This window comes from Alligator mississippiensis, chromosome 7 (genome assembly GCF_030867095.1).
Source record: "Alligator mississippiensis isolate rAllMis1 chromosome 7, rAllMis1, whole genome shotgun sequence".
Classification (NCBI taxonomy): Eukaryota; Metazoa; Chordata; order Crocodylia; family Alligatoridae; genus Alligator; species Alligator mississippiensis.
In genome coordinates, this window is record NC_081830.1 from 56579875 (window position 1) to 56603378 (window position 23504).

At 40.3% G+C, this 23504-nt stretch overlaps 1 protein-coding gene across 6 annotated transcripts in view; it reads left to right on the plus strand.

Annotated features, from left to right (window-relative positions):
• Positions 1–23504, plus strand: part of TRPC1 (transient receptor potential cation channel subfamily C member 1) — a 47448-nt gene that overhangs the window by 4158 nt on the left and 19786 nt on the right. For 3 of the 6 annotated variants that reach the window (XM_006263316.4, XM_006263314.4, XM_059730992.1), the window contains exons 3-8: positions 2554–2655; positions 5433–5635; positions 8412–8543; positions 14194–14389; positions 19161–19497; positions 23261–23400. In XM_006263316.4, coding sequence (XP_006263378.1) covers positions 2554–2655; positions 5433–5635; positions 8412–8543; positions 14194–14389; positions 19161–19497; positions 23261–23400 — 1110 coding nt within the window. The other 3 variants (XM_059730993.1, XM_059730995.1, XM_059730996.1) reach the window with 3 other exon arrangements.

Here is a 23504-nt window from a genome sequence, read left to right on the forward strand (position 1 = left end):
TCATCAGTACTTAATTCCTCATTGTGGGAATCGATGAGCTCCATGACGTCTGCCTCCTCGAGGTCTGAAAAGCCATCTCCTCCCACCTTTTGTCCAAGATCAATAACCTTTCGAACAGTTGTGCACAGTTTGAGGGAGCCCTGGGAGACTATAACACATTCCTTCGAGAGAGGCTTCCAAGCACTGTTTATGGTAGTGGACTTTGCTTCATCCCATGAAGCCTTAATGTTGATGGTATCCCTCACATTGTATGCCTTCCACCACTCACGGATTGTTGGCTTGTTGGGTCCATCAGTATCCTCCAGCAGCTGGGAGATGCTCCTTCTTAGGTAGCAGGTCTTGAATATTGATATCACACTCTGATCAAGAAGCTGGATCAGTGAGGTCATGTTAGGGGGGTAGGAACAGGATTCTGACATTGGGGTTGATAGTTTCCAGGGGTTTAGGGTGTCCAGGGGCATTGTCAAGGATGAGCAACACCTTAAATGCAAGATTAGCCTCCCTGCAATAGCGCTGTACCTCCATGATAAAATGTTAAGCAAACCAGTCCTCAAAAACTTGGGCTGTCACCCATGCCTTCTTGTTTGCAGCCCAGTGTACAGGCACCATGTTCCTACTCAGTCCTCTTAATGCATGTGGGTTTAGGGAGTGGTAGACTATCAGTGGCTTACACTTAAAGTCTCCAGCAGCATTGCCACACAGTAGGACAGTCAGCCTGTCTTTTGCTGCCTTGAACTCACTTGCAACCTTCTCTTCCTTGGAGATGCGTCTTAGATGGCATCCACTTCCAAAACAGCCCCATCTCATGGGCATTAAAAACTTGCTTAGGACTGTACCCCTCAGGAAACTTTGCAGCAGCTTCATAATCAGCACTTGCAGATTCCTCAGTCATCTTATCACTCTGCAAGTTCGTACATTGAAGGAACTTGTCAAACCAGCCCTTACTAGCCAGAAACGGCTCCTCAAGGCCACCATCCTCTTGAAGCAGGCAGCTATAAATTTGCAGGGCCTTACCTCCTATCACAGCAGAGGACAGATTTATCTTCTGGGTCTTATTTTCCACCTACACCCCTAGCATCTCCACCTTCTCCAACAGCTGGTTCCTTACTCTCATTGCTGTCTTGGCAGCAAGTGGTGTAGAATGCATCACAGAACTCCTTATGTTGTCAGCATTCTTCTTGATGGCATGTATGGTTGACTCACCCAGGTTGAATGCACAACCAAGTGCAGAGGGCCCCTCACCAGCTTCTGCACAGTTCAAAATCTCCAGTTTTGTCTCCAGTGTTAGTGAAGTTCTCTTGCGCTTCATTGGTGGACCAGGAAGAGGGGTAGGAGATAAGCTAGTGGGACACTTAGAAGCCATAGCGGCTGCAGCTGCCCAAGAGCGGCCGTCATCACGTGCCTACAGCTGCACCCCAGGCCTCCTGCTGCAGCTGCCCTGGGAGCGGCCGACACCACCTGCCTGTGGGAACAAGCGGAGGCCCCAGGAGTACAGGGCACAGTACAGCCCAGCAGATGCTGGCAGGTGGCGTCAGTTGCTCCTGGGGTTGCTGCAGCAGGGGCTGGGGTGAGTGGGGACCAGCAGAGGCTCAGGGGTTTTGGGGCACATTGCAGCCCACCGGCTGCAGGCTGCTGGCGTTGGCCGCTCCCAGGGCTGCTGCAGCAGGGGCTGGGGTGAGTCGGGACAAGCTGCACCGTCCCTGCTGGGCCTCCGCTTGTCCCCACTCGCCCCAGCCCCTGCTGCAGTGGCCCCAGGAGCAGCCTATGACAGCTGCCTGCACCACGGCACAGTGTGGCCCAGGGGTTGGGATGAGTGTGGACAAGCGGAGCCCCGGGGGGTTCGGGGCATGGTGCAGGTCAGCATCTGCAGGCAGCTGGCGTCAGCTGCTCCCAGAGCAGCTGCAGCAGGAGCTGGGGTGAGTGGGGCCCTTGCCCCATGACCCTTTCCCTTCCCCCCGCAGACTTATCTGCTCTGGGGGGGCACCTATGCTGATTGCATAAGACTTAATTTAACTCGCCTGTAATGAATTTGGGGTATAAAAAGGGTCATTGCATAAGAGCAAATGTGCATATGCAGAACCCGTATAAAACAAGGGAAACCGGTACTCCAGCAATCGGTAGTGCTATTTTGACTGGATGAATGATCCTGCGTTTGAATCCTCAGCCTGTACATGTTGTGGTAGCATAATAATGGTTGCATTGCAGCAAGTTGTTTTATTATGATGCACAATCCAGTATTGGTTTCTAGCTACAATCAATGCCTATACCTAAATTAAGGCAATTGCAGACTTCGTCCCTTAAGAACAGTAGCTTTGGAAAAGCTTGGATGACTTTAGTTTTTACCTTTTATCATGATGTTTTTAAGATGCTTTTATTCTAAAATAAATTAGGCATTCTTTTTCTTCAGCCTCATTATTTTATGGCAGCCTTTAATTACTTCTAGTTCTTTGTAATGTAGTTATTTGCATTGTTTTTTGTTTGTTTTTTTTTAATTCTGTGACTTGATTCTATCTAATTTAGCATTACTTCAATTTGATCTATTTCTCTTTTCAGTCATCAGATGCACTTTTGGTTGCTATTGACTCGGAAGTAGTGGGAGCTGTTGATATACTACTTAATCATCGACCAAAACGATCTTCAAGACCAACTATTGTAGTTGAGTATTCTTAATTCATGCTAGCTTGGGTTGGTACAGCAAAATTGAGTCTTTGGTGAAACTGCTATTCGAGACAGCCTTAAATGAAGATTCTCATGTGTAAGAGAGCAAAATTTGGACCTTGTTCTTCATGATTTTTTAACAGCTTTTTATCCTTAGAGGCTTTTATTGATCATAGTCATCCAGTAGGTTTATAGATGCCTAACATTCATTAAGGTTTGAGTTAATGCTATCCTTATAATTACTGTATTGCAAACAAAGAGAAAAATTACCAGTACTTATCACTTTTGTCATATAAATAATAGGCAGCACTGAACTATATTTTGGGAAAACATCACTGAACATTAAAGTCTTACCTGATGTTTCTGTCTTCATCTTAAAAGTAATTTTTTGGGGTCCTGCTTTACAATCCTTAGGTATTCAGCTGCTATTAGACAGTTATTGAGTATAACATTTTTTTAATTAAGGATTATTTTTAATATTGCTGCAGAGGTTGCACCTGTGTGTGAATCAGAAAGCAGTATTTCTTCTATACTAGGATGAGGGGGGACACCCAAATAAGAACTTAACACTGACTTATTAATAAGGATGTAAACAGGGTAAAAGATACTGAATTCTAAATTCCCAGGAAAAGCTCTAAGCAATTTTCTTTCTTCAGAATAAGATTCCCTTTATGAGGCTCATTCCAGAAGAACACATTCTACCTATATAGAAAACATTTTTCTTCTAGCTTTCTTTTTTTAAGAGAGAATTTAAATGAGAAGAGAGGCTATGAAATAGATCACATGACAATAATTTTTCTTTCAGCAGTCTATCAGGGCTCTCTCTCCAAGGTACAAAATTGTTGCAACTTCTGGGCAGTTAGCTCATGAAGTAAGCGTAGCTATAAGTGAACCTTAACGTTTGATGTATTACCAAAACCATCTTCAACACTTACACTTTTTCCTTGTGGCATTACTAAAATTGTAAGGATTCCAACTCTTGAGTATTCTTTGTTGGTACAATACAAAACAGAGTTCAGTGGTGATTGCATGCATCTAGTTTATGAAATATGTATTTTATTTTGTGTTTTGAGAGACTAACAAACTGTAGAGGAAAACAAAGTCCTGAGTGAGCTGACCAGAACATTATCATCTCTAAATCATCAATATTAAAAAAAAAAAAGAAAAAAAAAAAGAAAAGAAAAGCTAGCTTTTTATTATTACCTTTGCAGCATGAGAATTTTTCAGTTTTGCTGTACTTTCCTCTTGGTAATGTTATTTGCTCATGAGTCTCCTAAATTAATAGAACATATGGAAAAGGCACATTTTTCAAAAGATGGAAATTGCATTACAGAAGGGTGAGTTTGGATTTTAAAATTAATTAATTAAAGAAGAAGAGAAACCATTCATTTGATTGCACAACATTTTTTTGAGAAGTAATGCAATGTAATGTATTTCCCATACAGCATTTGGAGGAAAGTGCTTTTCTTTTCCATTGATGTCATTACAAGTAATGATGGCTTCAAAAAATTAAATGCTTGTTCTCCATAGTGAATATGAATTTAGTGTTGCTGAATGACCAAAAAAAAATTACCTTAAAGACTAAAGTTCTTTATCATCAGAACAGTATCTTCAGTAACATGGGGTTAGTTCTTATTCTTACTGCTTAAAAATACAGTGTATTAATTTTAGGGGTGTACCGATAAAGATTTTCTTGGCCGATACCGATAGCCAAATATTAACTAGGTATATCGGCTGATGCCAATCTGATAACGGATTTACAGGAATGCAGCTGGACATAATGGAGAGCAGTTCCTTGCAGATAAGTCTGTGGAGGGGGAGGGGCAGATCGAGGCCTGCACAGTGAGGGAGGGAGTGGGGCAGGGGCAGGGGCTGGGGTTGGAGGCACTGCCCAACTAGGGCAGTGAATGGGACCTGGGACAGAGCCGCGGGCGGCTCTTCCAGAGGATCAGCATCCCAGTGCTTAAAAATGGTTGTGGGGGTGCTTGAACTAAAGATTGGTGAATGAGCTATAGTTCAAGTGCTGCTGCCTCCATTTTTAAGCATGGGGACGCTTTTAACCAGAGCCAAGTGGGGCAAGGGCAGTTGTGGGCTGCTTGCTGTGGGCTCGGGGTTCTATGCCCTGCTGCCTTTGCCCCAGGGACCCCGTGCTGGCCATGCAGCAGGAGGCACAACTCACCGCCCTCTCTGCTGCCAATTGGGCAGGGGGTGTGTGGCCAGTGCATGGATCCTGAGGGAAAGGCAGGAGATTGGAGAGCCCTGAGCCCTCAGAGGGCATCCCATACCTGCCCTGTGCACAAATATGGGGGTACCTGCCTCCCCTGGGGGGGGTGCGCAGTGATGGGGAGCCGCTCCTGGCTACATGCATGTGTTTGCATCTGAGGCCCCCACCAGAAGGCATATTATATTTATCAGTTAACATTATCAGCTCCACGGGCCAAAAAAAGCCAATAACTGATAATGTTAGTTTTCCTTTTATCAGTGCCAGTCTAATAGAGCACTGATATATCGGTGCACCTCTAATTAATTTTTCCATTTGAGAAAAGAAATGAGACAAAATACACTATGCTTGTATCTTTAAGAGGCAAACAATTTCAGGTGGTGTTTAGGTGATTTTCTTTTCTTTTGAGTTGTGTGACAAAGCTCAGAGTGGAGAAATGTTTTAAATCAGAAATTCTCTGGATCCTGTGTTGAGCAGCCTAAGTTAGTTTATGGGTAAACTGTTATATTCAGCTTTATTAAAATCCCAACTGCATGTTTTTATGTTATTTCAGAAACTAATGGAACGTATTCAGAACCCAGAGTATTCAACAACCATGGATGTGGCACCTGTCATTTTAGCTGCTCATCGAAACAACTATGAGATCCTTACAATGCTATTGAAACAGGATATATCATTACCCAAACCTCATGCTGTGGGCTGCGAATGCACACTGTGTACTGCAAAAAATAAGAAAGATAGTCTACGGCACTCCAGGTAAGAGTATTAGTTCTTGGTAATAACTAGAAATCCTTAGCGTAGTCTGGTGGCATCATGTGCGTTAGGTTCAATATGTCTTTGTTTATGATTGGTTTATGGATATGTTTTTAAGAGTTAGTTAAACTAGAAAAGTAGAAGAACTCTCTTTCACTGAGGAATACCTTTCCCTTATTTTTCTTACAGTTACTCTTAGCTGAAATCGTATATGGAGAATAGTTGATAGCCCATTACATGGATTTTGTGCTTTTTGTAGTAAGAGGAGTCTCCATTATGCTTGAGTATTAAATGAATTTCAGGAGCTTGTTTAAAAAATTCTTATTTACCCATATTTCAGCAGGAGTATGGTGCTTTCCATTGGACTCTCCTGGTGCTGTTGGCAAAATGTAACTTTATTGAGACACACCACTATCCACAGTTGCCTCATAATATTGAGTAAATGCTTCCATTTGAACTTGCATATGTATCAGTACGCATTTAGAAGGTTCCTTTGGCAAAACTAATAGAACTATCTTTTTGTTTGTACTTTTGAAATGTTTGTGGCTTAGGGTTGAAAAGAGACCTTGTTAGCATTATCTGAGGTATTTTTTTCCAGATGTCTGGCCTTATTTAATATTTGTCAGTGTTATCCTCTCAGAAGCATAAATGTTGTGCTTAGTCGCCTACCTTAGCCTTCTGAGGTCTTTTATTGAAAAAGTGTTATACCAATGCATAATAATAATATAAGGTAAGACTATGCTTTTTGAATAAATAGAAACTATTTTTTATATTTTAATACATGGGAGTTCTGTTTGAATTGTATCTTGGCAAAACCACGTTTTGAATGATACAGAGCTGACAGTAAAAAAAATACATAAAAATTGGAGAATGTAAAAGCTTCTCTAATAGGACTATATCTTTCCCCTATAAGAAAATAAATCCCATTGCTTAAGATATGAGTGATTTTGATAGCTCTTTGTTGATGTATAATGTATAAATACTTTGCCAAATTCTGTCTGCATCTAGGAGTAGTTCTAGTTGTATAAATATAGTCATAGATTTTATTTTTGAAGTCTTGTGAAAGATTAAATTTTTGCTTTCTTCATATAGTTCAGCCATTTAATTCAGTTCATTAGTTAGTACACAGTAAAATATCTAATGTTGGTGAGTACGTACTGCTGGGACCTGTTCTGATTTCCACTTCATTGTAGTCCATAACATTTAAATGGACAAGAGTGTACAGACATGTTTTTGCATATTAATCATAGTCCTCTTCTGGACGAGAGAGACTTCCATGGTTCCAGCAAAGAATTTCCTACAGTCCCAACAGTTCATTCACTATTTGTTACATATTTTCATTAGCTGTACACCCATTCCTCCCACCCCTCTCCTTGTAATAATGCTTTCTAACTAAATTATTTTTGGTCATGAAAGTTTGGGGTTTTTTAATTACTAATTTTCTGCCTGAAGGTGAATATCCACATGAAGAGATTAAATCATGCTGCTTCCAACTTGTCTCTTGAGGGAAGTGCAGTCTTGGTCAGAATGGCAGTGATTAAGATGGCTCTTTCGTCTTGATGGACAGAGGGAAGCAAAAGTGCCTTTGCTCTTTCTTCTAAATAAAGAGGAGAAGGGGTTGTTCCCACAGGTCTTTCTTATAGGTCTGAGGACTGCATGTGAATGTGTGAGGGGAGAAAAATTAGACAGGACTGTGCCTTCCTGAGTAAAAGCCTCTCTGACCCTGCCTCTCTGGCTGGTGAATGGTATGGCATGTGGTAGATTCCTGTTTGACCCCACCCTTCCCTATTAGGTGGGGTCCACACAGTTGCACTTACTTATTTTAGCTTGATTGTGTATAGTTGCCTGGCTTTTCTAACAGAACAATCACAAGCATATCTATAGGATGAACAGAACAACCCCCCACAGTTGCACTTATGTCCTGGTACCACTGAGGTTGATTTGGAATTTCAGTAGTGAGTATCTCCTGCCCTTGTTTTCTGGGTAACAGTCTTTCTGCTATCTTGGACAGTCTTGCTATACCGGACTTCAGTAACTCTCAGGTAGCCGAAATGCGTGGGGCATTTTTGTATGCTTTCCTACAGTGTTTTGGGATCTTTTTGATATAGTTATGCCATCATCTTATTAAATCAATTTCTCTTGTCTTTTATTTCCAGTGTCCCATGATCAGTGCTATGTAACAACAGCAGCATTAAAATGTGTGACCTTTAAAAGTGTTGCGGTCTAATAGGAGCAAATTTTGTCTCAGTTGATACCTTCTGCTCCTATAATAAGTCCAGTGGTAGCAGCAGGGAGAAAGACAATATGGAAGCCTTGTGTGATACAAGCTCCATTTGAAATAACGCCAGTTATTTGTGTTTGGAGGGCTACAAAATCTTTTCATTTTTTTGAGAAAAGGAACATTATGTTAACATTACTGTTATTAAACAATATTAACATTATGTTAATAACATTTCATTTAAAAAAATAAATGACCCACTGCGTTGTTTTTGGAGTTAAAAGAAGAATAAAAATTGTTTTAAATACTTATGTGGAAAAGTATATGAAAGTTTTTTTCTTTTTACCTTTTACTGGTTGCAATTCACTTTAAATTTGATTTAAACCACACTGAAATGATGCTTGTGGGATATAAGTAGATTTTTTTTGTTTGCTGTAGTTTCTCTTTAAATTTTTGCTTGAGATTCTGCAAGCTTTCAGAACATACTCTGTTTGAAAATGTTAATCAAATGAAATGTCTTGATCCCAAGAAGTTATCTTACTCTCTGAACTTTTGTCACAGGTTTCGTCTTGACATCTATAGGTGTTTGGCCAGTCCGGCTTTAATAATGTTAACAGAGGAGGATCCTATCCTAAGAGCTTTTGAACTTAGTGCAGACTTAAAAGAATTAAGTCTTGTTGAAGTTGAATTCAGGTATGAATGAAAGGGAATACACGCTTACAGTTAACTTTTGTTTCAGTATAGTTATTTCATGTAAAAACACAAAAATAACTCGCTGATTTTTCAATAAGGTGTACAGAAGAGAAAATAACAATGTTTTCCTTCTCTCTGTTTAGTACAGGGGCGAGAAATTATTTTGGGTGGAGGGCCTCTTACCCAGTTTTGGCAAGCTGTTGAGGGCCGTATGGGTAGCCCTGCCTCTTGACAGGTGCCCCGCCCCCTGGTCACCATCTTGGGACCAGTGCCCTGGGACCAATGTCCCAGGACCAGTGCTGGGAGGGCCCAGAGCGGGGCATAGGCTGGCAGGGGTCCGTGGAACCAGGCTGGGCTGCACCAGCAGGGAGAGGGGGGAACTGGCCTGGGTCCATAGAGACCCTGCCATTCGGGACCCTGTACTCCTGTCGCCCAGCTCTGGGCCCCACTGGCGCTGGCCCCAGGACACCAGTGCAGGTCCCACGCTCTCGCTGGCTCCTGTGCCTGCTCACTCCCGTTGCTCCCCCCAGTCCCGCGGTACAGGTGTGGGACCGTGCACAGCCCTGACCCCGTGCTCGCCAGCGGAGAAGGAGCTGGTGCTGAGTGTGGGGGGGAAAAGTGGCCTTTCTCCTACCCCGTGGGTGGCGCTCCTTGCTGCAGTCACTTGCAGCCTGCGCGGGGCTGTCCTGAGCAGACACAGGCAGCCCCACGTGGGCTGCAAGCAGCTGCAGTGTGGGGTGCCGGCGTGGGGTTCCATCTTTGACAGGAACCAAGGACAGATAAATATAAATTTTTAAAATTTCTTTAGGGGCCCTATGGGCTGTATTTTAGCCACCCTTGGTTTAGTAGCAACTCTAGCAATTTTTTTCAGATGAGTCATAGGTTTTAAGCTTGGGCTATAGTTCATCCTGGGGAAATTGACCATTAGGTGGCTAACTTTTGACTTCTGTTACGGGGTAAAAATAGTCAATTAAGGCTGCTCTGGGAAGCAGGGAAAACTTTCTTTCCCTTCCTAGTAGGAGATAGCATTGTTATTCCAGGAGGGAAACGGATAGTGAGGATCAGAAAAAGCTCAACGGTGGGCATGTCTACATGAGACATTTATTGCAAGTAGACTAATTAGCTCCTCGGTAAACATCTCACATCTACATGTGCAGCCCTATTAGGCCACAGGAAACTAATTAACCTTGCAGCCAGGTAGTACTTGTAATACCTTATCTTCATTGGAGGTTTTCAAGAGGAGGCTAGGTAACTTGACAGGGATGGTTTAGGAATAGAGTGTTCTACATTTATGCAGAGGGTTGGAGTAGATTACCTTTGAAATTACTTTCCTAGCCCTGTGATCCTAAAGTTGAACTCTTCCTTGACATTGCTTTAATATTAATATTAAATCCCTTGCATCACTTTGTCCTTTTCTGGTTTGAGATCTACTTTAGTAACGCAGCTGCTAACATATGACGTGAGTCATGACCAATAGTTGAATTATGGTTTGTTTTTTACAGCTCAGTAGCTGTATGTTAGATGTTTTACAATCGGGCATTTGACCATTGAAGTGGGAAAGAGCAGTATGTTAGACTAGAGTTATCAAACTCTCCTGGGGCCCTGGGCTGGAACTAGACTGCAGGATCCCTTGTGGGCCACATCTGACCAAGGGCATGAGGGCTGCTGCAGTGGTTATTGCAGTTGTGTGAGGGTCCACCAGGAATGGGGCGATGCAGGGTCCAGTGGATGCAGGAACAGTGCAGGGTCTGGCAGTGGCAGAAGAACAGGGTTTAAGGGGGCAGGGGCACTTTAGGGTCCAGTGGCAGCCAGAGCAAAGGGTCTGGTGGGGTAGGGTGGGGGTGGTGCAGGGTCCAGTGGTGGCCAGAGCACAGGGTGCAGGGTTCAACAGGTAGAGGCAGTGCAGGGTCCAGCAGCAGCTGAAGCAGAGGGCCCAGCAGTAGTGTCATTAATTCCCATGGTTACCAGAGTTGCTATTTCAGCATGGCTTCAGAACCAAGAGCGTTAGCATCTCTCGGATCACTTGTCCCCACGCCCCGTCACCTACTGCAGAAACTGGGGTTTTTAGGCTAAAATTGGCAGCAGTGGTGTTAACTCCCTGGCTTCCAGTCATGCTGAAACAGCAGCCACAGAGGTGAATGCCAGTGCTGCTGTTCACAGGTCACCTAGACTCCAAATCCTCATTCTGGATTTGGCCCATGAGATAAATGAATTTGACACCCCTGCTCCAGATGACATGCTCCAGTATTGTATTTATAGAGTATGAATTCAGTGTTTGATCTGTTTATACTCTATCTGTTCATAATTCTTCTTAACATTAACTCTTCATTTTCACATTTCTTAAGCTGCAGCCTGGTTGTTTTCTGCTTTCTGTAATTCAAAAGGAGAAGAGATGTAGGAGAGTTCTCAATCAGCAATTCCTAACATCATCTAGATAAATATTTTTCTGGACAATTTATAAAATCTGGTTTCTTTATTTGGGCAGTATTCTTTCTCAGCAAGTTTTTCCGTTCTCCATGTGTGCAAGGATAACATGGATTGAGATACAGTAAATGCCTGGTTAGACCAGCCAGTACTGTGGCTTTCTGTTGTACCTACTAACTTCATAAATCACCTTTGGTAAATCAAGTTAACTTGCAGTGGTAGGATTAACAATAATGCTAAAATGATCAGTGTTTCTTTTAATGCTTTAAGTTACCATAAGTAGGTTGTGACTATTAGTACATTTTACACTTTTGGGTATTTGAAACTAAATCACCAGTGAAAGTAAGTTTAAATATTACAACATATAATACTCTGTTTTCATGTTTCCATCAAAATTGATGTCTCAGGCATAATTAAAATAAGTTGGTACTCTGAACAGGGAAACATTCATATAGCAGTCTTCATTATGACATGATTGGAATAGCAGAGACTTGGTGGGATAGCTCGTTTGACTGGAGCACTGCCATGGATGGGTACAGACTGTTCAGGAAGGACAGGCAGGGAAGAAGAGGAGAAGGAGTTTCACTTTATGTAAAAGAGCCATATGATTGCTCATATCTCCAGTATGAAACTAGGGATAGGCCTTTTGAAAGTCTCTGGGTTAAGGTTAGAGCGGAGAGCAACAAGGGTGATATTGTGATGGGTGTCTGCTATAGACCACCAGACCAGTGGTGAGAAGTGGTACATGAGGCTTTCTTCAAACAGCTATCACAGGTTTCCTGATCGTACAGCAGTGCACAGGCAATACAGCAAGTTTTTGGAGTGTTGGGGACAACTTCCTAGTGCAAGTGCTGGAGCGGCCAACTAGAGGCCATGGTCTTCCTGACCTGCTGCTCACAAACAGGGAAAAATTGGTGGGGAATGTAGTAGTGGATGGCAACTTGTGCAGCAGTGACCATGACATGATTGGGTTTAGGATCCTGAGGAAAGGAAGGATAACGTGAAGCAGAGTAAGAACTCTGGACTTCAGAAAAGCAGACTTTGACTCACTCAGGAACCTCATGGGCAGGATCTCCTGGGAAGCCAGTCTGATGGGGAGAGGAGTCCAAGAGAGCTGGCTGTACTTGAAAGAAGCCTTACTGAGAGTGCAGGAACAAAACCATCCCAATGTGCAGGCAGACTAGCAAGTATGGCAGAAGACCAGCTTGGCTTAGCAGAAAACTTTTCAGTACATTAAGTCACAAAAAGGAAGCTTGTAAGAAGTGGAAACTTGGACAGATAACTAGGGAGGAGTATAAGAGTATTGCCTGGTGATGCAGGGATGAAGTCAGGAAGGCCAAAGTGCAATTGGAGTTGCAGCTAGCAAGGGACGTTAAGGGTAACAAGAAGGATCTCTACAGGCATGTCGGTAGTAAGAGGAGGATAAGGGAAAGTATTGGGTCCCTTACTGAATTGGGGAGGCAACCTTGTGACAGAGGATGCAGAAAAGGCTGAAGTACTCAGTGCCTTCTTCGCCTTAATCTTCATGGGTAAGGTCAGCTCCCAGACTGCTGCACTAAGCAGCACAGTTTGGTGGGGAGGTGAGCAGCCCTCAGTGAAAGAACGGGTTAGGGGCTATTTAGAAAAGCTGGACATACACAAGTCCCTGGGGCCAGATGGGATGTACCTGAGGGTGCTGAGCGAGTCGGCTGATGAGATTGCAGAGACGCTGGCCATCATCTTGAAAACTCATGGCAATCAGGAGAGGTCCCAGATGATTGGAAAAGGGCAAACATAGAGCCCTTATTTAGGAAAGTAAAAAACGAAGATCCAGAGAACTACAGTGCAGTTAGCCTCATAGTAGTCCCTGGAAAAATCATGGAACAGATCCTCAAGGAATCCATTTCTAAGCACTTTGAGAAGAAGGTGATTAGGAACAGTCAGCATGGATTCACCAGGGGCAAGTCATGCCTAACCAACCTGATTGTGTTCTGTGACAAGGTGACTGGTTCTGTGGATGCGGGGAGACCAGTGGATGTGGTATACCTTGATTTCTAACAAGGCTTTTGATAGTCTCCCACAACATTCTCACAAGCAAACTAAGGAAGTATGGGTTGGATGAATGGAGTGTAAGGTGGATAGAAAACTGTCTGGAGCATTGGGCTAAGAGGGTAGTAATCAATGGCTCGATGTCTAGTTGGCAGCTGGTGTGGAGTGGGAGGGGAGTAAGATATGCTGGAGGCTGGGGCTAGGATTCAGTGAGACCTAGACAAATTGGAGGATTGGGGCAAAAGAAATCTCATGCAGTTTAACAAGGACAAGTGCAAAGTCCTGCACTCAGGATGGAACAATCCCACACACCAGTATAGGTTGGGGGCTGACTGGCTGGGCAGCAGCTCTGCAGAAAAGGATCTGAGAATTACAGTGGACAATAAAGTAAATATGAGCCAGCAGTGTTCCATAGTTGCCAAGAAGGCTAATGGCATACTGGGCTGCATCGGTAGGTGTGTTGCCAGCAGGTCAAGGGAAGTAATTATTCCCCTCTATTCAGCACTGGTGAGGCCACATCTGGAGTACTGTGTTCACTTTTGGTGTCCGCTCTACAGAAAGGATGTGGACAAATTGGAGGGGGTCCAGTGAAGGACAACAAAAATGGTTCAGAGGCTGGGGCACATGACTTAAGAGGAAAGACTGAAGGAACTGGTCTTATTTAGTTTGGAGAAGAGGAGACTGAGAGGGGATTTAATAGCAGCCTTCAACTACCTGAAGTGGGGTTCAAAAGAGGATGGAGCTAAACTGTTTTCAGTGGTGACAGATGACAGAACAAGGAGTAATGGTCTCAAGTTGCAGTAAGGGAAGTTTAGGTTACCTATTAGGAAACATTTTCTCACTAAGAGGGTAGTAGTAATACACTGGAACAGGTTACCCAGAGAAGTGGAACCTCCAACCTCGGAAGTTTTTAAGACCTGGCTAAGACAAAACTTTGGCTGGGATGATGTAGTTGGGGATGGTCCTGCTTTGAGCAGGGGGTTGGTTTAGATAACCCCCTGAGTTCCCTTCCAACCTTAATTTTCTATGATTGTGTCTTCAGTTTTTGAAAGTGCTTGCAATCCCTTATTTGGTAGATCAGACTTTTACAACCTATTTTAAAGTGTATTTTAAGGTTTCCCACCTGATAGATTGAATTCATGTATTAATTAAAGTTTTAAGTGTATTAATTAATCTTTTCTGCTACCATGTTTTCTAGAAATGATTATGAGGAGTTAGCCCAGCAGTGCAAAACCTTTGCTAAAGACTTGCTTGCCCAGGCACGAAACTCACGTGAGCTTGAAGTTATTCTAAACCACACATCTAGTGATGAGCATATAGATAAACGAGGATTGTTAGAAGAGAGGATGAATTTGAGTCGCTTAAAGCTTGCCATCAAGTATAATCAAAAGGAAGTAAGTCTTTCTCTCGCTCTCTGCTGCATATTAATCTGACGCACAGGCTTTTTTATACTGGATTTTACTAGAGATTCATTTAAGTTTTATTCTGCCTATAGAAATTATAAGAACTGTGACAAGGGACTGAGTGTTAATAGAAGATGAAATACTATGGTCTGGTAATAAAAGCAAAATACCAGATATTTCACCAGTACTTCTTGTACCATATTTACTGCATCAGTTTGCAGAAGGCTATCACTAGGCTACCAAGCGTTGCTGTCTCCAAGGACCTATTAGGTCCTACTACAACAGGGTTCAGTTCAAATAAATATACAGCAACCATTCAGTGAGTAAAAACTTACAATTAGCACAGCCTTCATTCAGACTGTCAGCCAGGTGATTAGACTGGGCAGCAGCACGAATGGTGCAGGTTTAAACACGACTCCAATGTGCATTTCTATTTACTCTTTTTATACATTACAAGCATTTATGCAGTGATATGGGTTTGATGTCTTACAATTTTGTGATTAATGATCTTTATGATTACATATTTTCTCCATACATTTTGATGTCTAATGTACCAGGCTTTGGTTGTACTGTCCTCATGATCAATCATGCTCGAACACAGCAAACGTGTTCTTCACATTCTCACTGACCACCTGTCACGCAACTGCGGAGTCTCCCTATGCCTGAAGAAGGTGGTTGTGCCCAAAAGCTTGCAAAGAACTTTGTTCCAACTACTCAGTTGGTCTAATAAAAGATATCGCATCTATCCAAAGAACCTTGCCTGCCTATGTCTTTAGACCAACACGGCTACAACCAAAAACCCTGCTTCACAATAAGTGAGGTTTGATGTGTCATACTTGTACAATTCACTGTTCAGTGAACTTGTTTGTTTATGCCATCCCCTACTCACCTGCTGTTTTAGGCTTTGTCATACGGTCCTATGTGCTTTTTTAATCTGTTATGGCAGTTAGTCCTGATTCTATCTATCCCAGGATGTTCTTAAATGGATCTCAGATATTCTGATGCACTCTGTTTTCCACAGAACTTTACACTTTCAGACTTTTAAGTCGTACTGCTCCTAGCATGTCTTATGGCCTACACTAAATTTGATAATTATCCCCACAGATCCCCATTTTAGTGTTTGTTTTGTCACGTACGTAGCTTGGCTACCTGACCTCCTTTATCCAGCTCCCATTTTTATGGGATTTTGTTGTCTGACCCAGACTTGTCTCCATTAATTATTCTGCTATAGCTGTGTTGGTATAATTGTATGGACATTCTGTTCCAGAATAACAAAGATTTTATTAAATCCTGTAGAACTCATCAATAAATGTTCTTTCCATCTCTACCCTTTGGGCACATTCATCCAGGAAGGACTTAATTTTAAAACCATGCTTTTAGGTCTGACTGCTTGTCTTTGGGACAAAGTATTTCATGGCTGACAATGACACGGGTTGCAAAGGGGATGAGAATGAATTATTCAGCAGTGCTACTGAAGCTGTTTTTATACTATGTCCAGGCCTGGTTCCACATACAATTAGTCTAGGATATTTTCTTTAGATGAGCTTGTAGTTGACTTCTGACTGGCAAGTTCAGGACTCTGCAAGCTGCAGGTAAGAAAAAAAAATGATACTGAATAATAAGTGCCTAGTGGTCACCTGTGTGTTTCATCCTTTAGTCATCACTTGGTTGAGTTTCCATCCCTTTCTTTCTGTATGGTGCATGTTGTCAGAGAATCAAGGTGATCTGTATTGGCACTGTAGAAGAAAGGACCACTGAAGGCTAATGCAGTGTTGGTTATAATCATAATACAGTGGTTATAAATTGCTAGGTCCTTGCCCTTTGCTTAAGTTCAGCTGTGCCTCATTATATAAGAATTTTTAGGAATATGAGGAGGTACATAACTCTTGAGAGGTGAATCAGGATAATGGGTCTATTTTGCTGCTTGGAATCTAGGAGACCTGACAGCTACTCATGAGGCAGTTACTTTTTTCTGTGATGCTAGCTGGGTTGTGATGTTCTTAATACTGTACCTGGTTTGAAGATCAGGTCCAAAACGTGACCAGTTGTTTGGATTGACCTGGTTTGATGTGTGAAGTTCTTAGGGAAGCATTACAATGGTCTGTGTGAATCAGTGTTTATAACTGTTAAGTCTTTGGTAGCTAACTAGCCTTAAATGCTCATTCAACACCTTATAAATTCAAGAGGGCGTCTAAGGGAAGTGTAGAGCTCTTAGGCTCTACCTTCCACAACAAATCTTGATTTTCTTTTTGACCACTACTACCTGGATTATGAGTGCTCTGAGGCAGAGGCAAGTATACAGCTGTACATTATGTTGTTTGTACCCCCAAAACACACTTACGTGAATAAACACTTGTCCCACTTTTTATCTGTGTATCCAGAACAGTGCAATTTAGATGCTAATCTATAATGCCTTGGATACTTAGAAAGGAGGAAGATAGCACCCAAACTGTCAGCAAAGTTCCTTGGGTGAATCTGATATCTTTTATTAGACCAACCCAAATAGTTGGAAAATAATTATTAAGCAAGCTTTTGGGTTCAAAAACCCTTCGTCAGGCTAAGGGAGTTTCGGCAGTTGGTATGTGCTCTTCCTGGATGGAATGAAAATAATTGCTTAATAATTATTTTCCAACTATTTGGGTTGATCTAATAAAAGATATCAGGTTCACCCAAGGAACCTTGTCTGCCTGTGTCCTTAGACCAACACGGCTACAACCTACACCCCTGTAACTGTCAGCAAGTCATTTTAGGCTTTTCCTTCCTGTCTATACCCCATATATCTGTACATAGCTTACTCTAATGCTCATTTCCTGATTTGGTTTGTTTAAATTTCTTTGCTTCACTGAGGCAGGTAGGGTTTTTTGAGTAGATGTCATATCTTTTATTAGACCAACTGAGTAGTTGGAAAAAAGTTCTTAGCAAGCTTTTGGGCATATTCACCCTTCTTCAGGCATAGGGAGTCTGGGAACAGGACTGAACTAGTTTTTATGGCCTTGAAGGGTGGAATTTACATCCTTGTCAAAATTAGTTTTTTGGAGGGAAGATTTCTTATCTCCTTTAACCAGTTTGTGATGGTACTTGCCGTGATCCTGTTTTCTTTTTACTTTATTTTATGGTCTTTGCTGATAGGGCAGCTTTGGCTTTAAAACTTAAGGCACTCAAAATAAATGTCTCTTCCAGAACAGTTGGATTTAATACATTTCATTACATCAATCATTACTCACATTCTTAAGCAAAAGCTATAATATACTGTGTTTGAATGATCTGTTAAGATTTTCTTGGATAATCTTAAGCATTTTGCTCTGTGTAATTTGATCTCTCTACTTTTTTCACTGGGCATGGTAATTGTTTTCTTTGCTTTAGCCCCCCTAGTTGTAATGTGCACAAAGTTCACTCTTTGGTTAATTGGAAATGGGCTTTTTGGCCTTCTGTTTTAGTTGCCCTTCTGAACTTGTCTTAAGCCCCTTGAAAATGGCCAAGTCTAGCAAAACAACACCAATATAGAGAGTCTAGAAAAATCTGGAAGCTTTGAGCCAATGCTAACTGTATAGAAGATAATGTGGTTTGAGATCATAGATGTGGAGGCTTCTATCCCAAGGACATTTGACAACCAGATATGAAAGTTATTGTACAACGTAAGTTAATTTCTAAGTAATCTGAACCCTTTTTTAAAAACTGAATTCAGGCCCCTATTTAAAAGATTTTGTGAGGTTGTATAAAATGTAGGCTGTTCAAAAAGAAACTTGATAGACTGAGTGAATTTTCCAGGCCTAGAGACGTGGTATCCATTTTTGGTTTGTGTTAAGCAAATGCACAAAAATACTTCCCAGGTGCTTCTGTTCATCATCACAGCTTTCTTACTACTATGGTTAGATGAAATGGGAACGTTTTTTTTTTTAGAATGATATGGGGAAAGTTTTATGCAAAATATTTTATTGTCAGTAGTTTTGTTGAGGTAAGAACTTTTTAATGAGGTGATCTCAGAAATATTGTGGTACTAAAAAGAAGGCATTGTCTGTTCATTTTATATTAAATTCCAGATGGTATGTACAAAGAGTTCCTAAGCCTCTCACCATTATAATACAAACTTAGATTAAAATCTGGTAAAACCTGTGGTTTGTTCAGCAAAGCACTGGGTCTCTTAAAGTTAATCCTGTGCTCAAATGCTTTGCTGCACTATAGCCATAATGATTAAAAAGAGGATCTGATTTGTATAGGATTATTTGTCTACTTTGGTCCTGATCCTGTGAGGCATTGTAACCTCAGTTCCTGTTCCTGGTAAGTGTGATGCAATGCATAAAATACTGGTGTTGGTGAACTTTGGGGGAAACAGCTTCTCAGTAAATCAGACCTGGAGCAAATAAAAAGCATGGGACCGTGGCATGGCTTTTTGACCTAGATAACAGCTTAATTTAATGATTTAAAAAATATATTCTTAATCTTACTGTTAATTGTGACACATCAAGAAATCTTATTGTTAACCATAAAAAGACTAATGCTGTTCTATGCTCAAAGATGCTGGAAGGAGGTGAATGTAATGCATGCTTGATTATCTCTTTAGTATTTGTTTCTTGTTTCTTTAGTATTTTTAAGTTCTTAAAACATTAACATGTTTAAAATATATTTTTCATATGAATTATTTTTACTTGGTGGAAAATAGGATTACATGATCCACAACTGCCTGATTATAGGTTGCATATTAATTTTAATAATGACTGCTTAAATTGGTATTGAGAGACCTGACTGCTTGTTTTCTTTACAGTTTGTTGCCCAGTCTAACTGTCAGCAGTTTCTCAATACTGTATGGTTTGGACAGATGGCAGGCTACCGACGCAAACACACTTGTAAGAAGATTTTGACTGTTTTGACAGTTGGCTTTTTTTGGCCAGTGCTGTCCCTCTGTTACTTGTTAGCTCCAAAATCACGAGTAGGTCAAATAATTCACACTCCTTTTATGAAGTTTATTATTCATGGAGCTTCATATTTCACGTTCCTGTTGTTGCTTAACTTGTACTCACTTGTCTATAATGAAGCTAAGAAGAACACAATGGGGCCAGCACTTGAGAGAATAGATTATCTTCTGATAATATGGCTTATTGGTAAGTAACAGATGGATAAAAAGTGTAAACAAAAGGTTCTGACTGATCCGGCAATGTTTGTACTGCTCCTATAGGATATCAGAGTTCCACTCAGTGACTGGTGCCTGTTAGCTAGTTTGAAGATAAACAGTGATAGGAACAACACACTTTCAGAGACAGAATATGATCTGCTGTAAAAGCAATCTCTGGTTACCAAAGAAAGTTAGCATGTCCAAGTGTATTAGGATGTAACTGGACAAAGGGGTCTGGGGCTGCTACTTCAGAATTCCTACTAGAATGCTCTTTCAGCCACAAATGAAGTGACATGTGGTTTGGGATATTGAGATATCAGTGTGGGAACTGTGTTTCTTCACAGTATTAGTATTTTTAATATTTACTTAAAGAAAGTATGTGCACTTCTAATTGTGAATAGCTACATTTTCTGTAATAGATAGCAGGGTATAGCCAATGATTTGTCTTGAATGTCAAATTGAAAAGTATAGGTAGAAGTATTTCTGAAGTAATTTTATGTTTTCAGTGCTTTCATAACTAGGCAATTTTGTTTATGGTGGGCTGTTTAGTCAGTTGTCTGAGACAATAATTGGTTTGGTTTTTTTTTTTAGTCAGTCACCTATAAGCAGCTGTTTAAATTCTGCCAAGCCCTTTTGAGCTTCTTTGTTTTTTGTTTTTTATATTCCTGTTAAAATATATATATTCTCGGCTTCCTTCTCCATTTGGAATTATGCTAGGGTATATCAGAATTGCAGTGCAACTAGTTAAAGCTTTAGAAGGTGGAGAAAAAGACCACTAAATTATTATTATATGCCATTGGAAATAACAAATTCAGTTAAAAAAATTCAGGTGCTTTATGCAAGTCAGTACAATTTCTCCTAGTTACTGGTTCTTGGAATAAGTATATAATCAAATTCAATCAAGTCTTAATATATTATCTTTTTACTTTACAGTATATGGGTCTCTGAAGACCTGAGGACCCCCTGTACATTCCCCCTTGTATTGACAGATCTCAAAAAAAATTTTATTTATTTTTGGTCAAGTGTTAAAATGGTGAAAAATCTCTCATTTCAAAGGGTTTAAATATGAGTCCTCTCCAGCCCTTCATCCTGCCCGGTTAAGAAGGATGTAATGGATTGGAAACAAATTTCTTATTTCTTATTACAGACTGTGATCAACAACATGACCTTTCACCTCTGCTTCTGTAATATTTGACTGTTTTTTCATGTTGTATGAAGTAAAACTTAAAGCCACTACTAAACTGGCAAATGGTTAAAAGAGACCATTTTTAGCCCTTTTAAGTAAAATCCTTTTATGTTTAATATATTTGAAAACCTACTGACTTTTTCATACTCTTTCTCCTTTTGTGTTTCTAATGGTATTTTAAATATATTCCTTTTGCATGTGCTTCCTTTTTATACACCAGAGTCTTCTATAATGTCAGCACATCTGACAGAATAATATTTACAAGCTAATTCTGGTTGGTGCAGAGCCGGTAGAGGGAGCACAGGTACCACTTTTGGATAGACTTGACCCTGTAAACTTTGACTGATGTATGAATTTCTCAGCCCTTTTTAAAGGTTCTTTGTTAAGTCTAGCAGCTTAAATGTAGGTTAATTCTCAAAAGATAATATGTAAAAGGAATATAGACTGATGCGCATGATCTGTATACTCATTTGTAGGAAGTTTTTAAAATAAAGAGTTGTAAAAGTTTTATATTTTTGCTTAGATGCTGTTGCTTTAAGCAAAAATCCTTTTACAGTGATTTGTTTGAGTAACTGGATAACTAAAAATACTCTATTTCATTAGAATTTCTAAAACTGCACCTGTACTAAAAAAGTACCATGGTGTACATAAGTACCAGAGCTTATCTAAGGGTAGATGTTAATAAGGATCATTCATCCTTCCAGAATGAACAAGTTAGTAATTCCCTGTTCCTAGTTCTAGGGAGTAGAAACTTTTCTAACATACTTTACATAGTTGATTATATTTAAAATAAACTGTGTCTTTTCCAAGAATTTAAATGCACTTGGAAATCTAGCATAAGCATAGGTTTTATGAAGGGTTGAAAAGGGATTTGCATACTTGTGGTAAGGTTGTAAGTGACTGAAGTGGCACCAAGACTCATAACTCTTACCTATTTTATTAGGATTATTGCATCTTAATATTTATATTAAAATTATATAAGTGCATTACTTACATTTTTTCTTGCAATTTTGTCATTGAGTGATGCAAAGCAATACATTTTATTGCGTGTATAACTTGGTAGTGTGCATATGTGATTTTCAAAAAATACCTAAATTAACTGGGAGAAAAGGAACAGTGCTGATTTCATCTAATCATTAACTAACTTAATCTTATCTAACTTTAAACTTTGAGATGGTCAGTAATCTTCACTGAATCAATAGTATAAAATAGCCAAAATTCTGCATTGACTTTAAGACTCAAGTTAAAGTGAGTTTTGCATAGAGCTAGATTCATCTTTCAAAATGAGGAATAGTGTTACCTCACCATTGATAATAAGTGACTGAGAACAACAACCTGTGTCCCTGGATAGATTTTTCCAGACAAATAATTGATGCTGCAGTTCTAAGGCTGCTTTTTACCTTAAATACTTTTTGTATAAAGTCCTAGGTCAGTTCAGTTACACATTGAAGAGTTAGGGCAAGACCCGAAACTAGGAAGAATGAAAACTTACACAAGAGTCTTCTACGAAAACTGTGGACAGCATGTGTTTTTTTGGTCTGACTTTAATCTTGCAACATTTGAACAGAATTTACTGTGCAACAAGGAAGGTCATGCAGACTCTCTCCTAGATTATTTATGTTTGCTTTTGCTGGACCTCATTTATTGAGAACTTGCAAAATCCTGCAAGGTAGGCCAAATCCAACAAATGTTAGTTGCCAGAAATGTAAATACTGCTTTTCTCCTTATTTTTAATATGGTAGCAAGCATCTGAATTGTCCAAATACTCAAAAGAACATTAAATAATTGTACACTTAAGATCCACAGATAATCAGCAATATTTCAGAAAAATGTCTTTTCAGGTTTACGGATTTTCCAGTTCTAATATGCATATTTAGCTAATAAAATGCAGTCTGGCTGAAATTTTCTTTATAGTGGGTAGTAGTAAACAATGGGTAGATTTTAACAGCGCATCTTTAGTAAGGAAAAAATAGCCATCTGAAAAGCCCTATATCCATTTGTGAGTTTGTGGTTCTAAATGAAACTTTTTTAACTTTTGTAAATTCGGAGCTCCCTGTTTTTTGATTATGTATGGAAAATTTCTATTGAATCATTAACCTTACTTAAACAGTTTTGAAGCTGCTTTTTTCCTGGCACATTTTATAATGCAGTCCCAGAAATATGTCACGTTATTCTGGAAATGTGTGGATAATTACTTTTTGGGGAAAAGCTTACTTTTAGAAAGGCAGCTATATTTTGGTCCTGAAATATTGTTTAAATTAGATGCATTTAATAAAGATTTTTTTTTAGGGAAGTACCAGTAATCTTGAGGCAGTTAGGTATTTTGCAGCTCTCTAGTTGTTGAACTTTTATATTTAAACAAACTCAGTCCTGTTTAACAATTAATGTACAAATCCCTCTTTTCTTGTCACTAAAATACTTTGAAATCAGGTAGTCCTTCTCATTTTGTGAAAAACCAGTCAGCAGATTCTGCTACTACCAGTAAAAGAAAGTGTGTACGACGTAATGTAGTAACATCTTCTCTCGCTCTCTTTCATCTCCTTTCCACCACTTCTTTCTCCTACAGGAATGGTGTGGTCAGACGTTAAAAGACTCTGGTATGATGGCTTAGAAGACTTCTTAGAAGAATCTCGTAATCAACTAAGTTTTGTCATGAATTCTCTGTATCTGGCAACCTTTGCTCTCAAAGTTGTTGCTCATAACAAGGTAAACACCCACTCTGTATATTACAGGCACATCTGGGACTGATAAAGCAAACAATATTTTACTTTGTTTACCAGAAATGGGGGGGCTGTGGGGAAGCAACAATC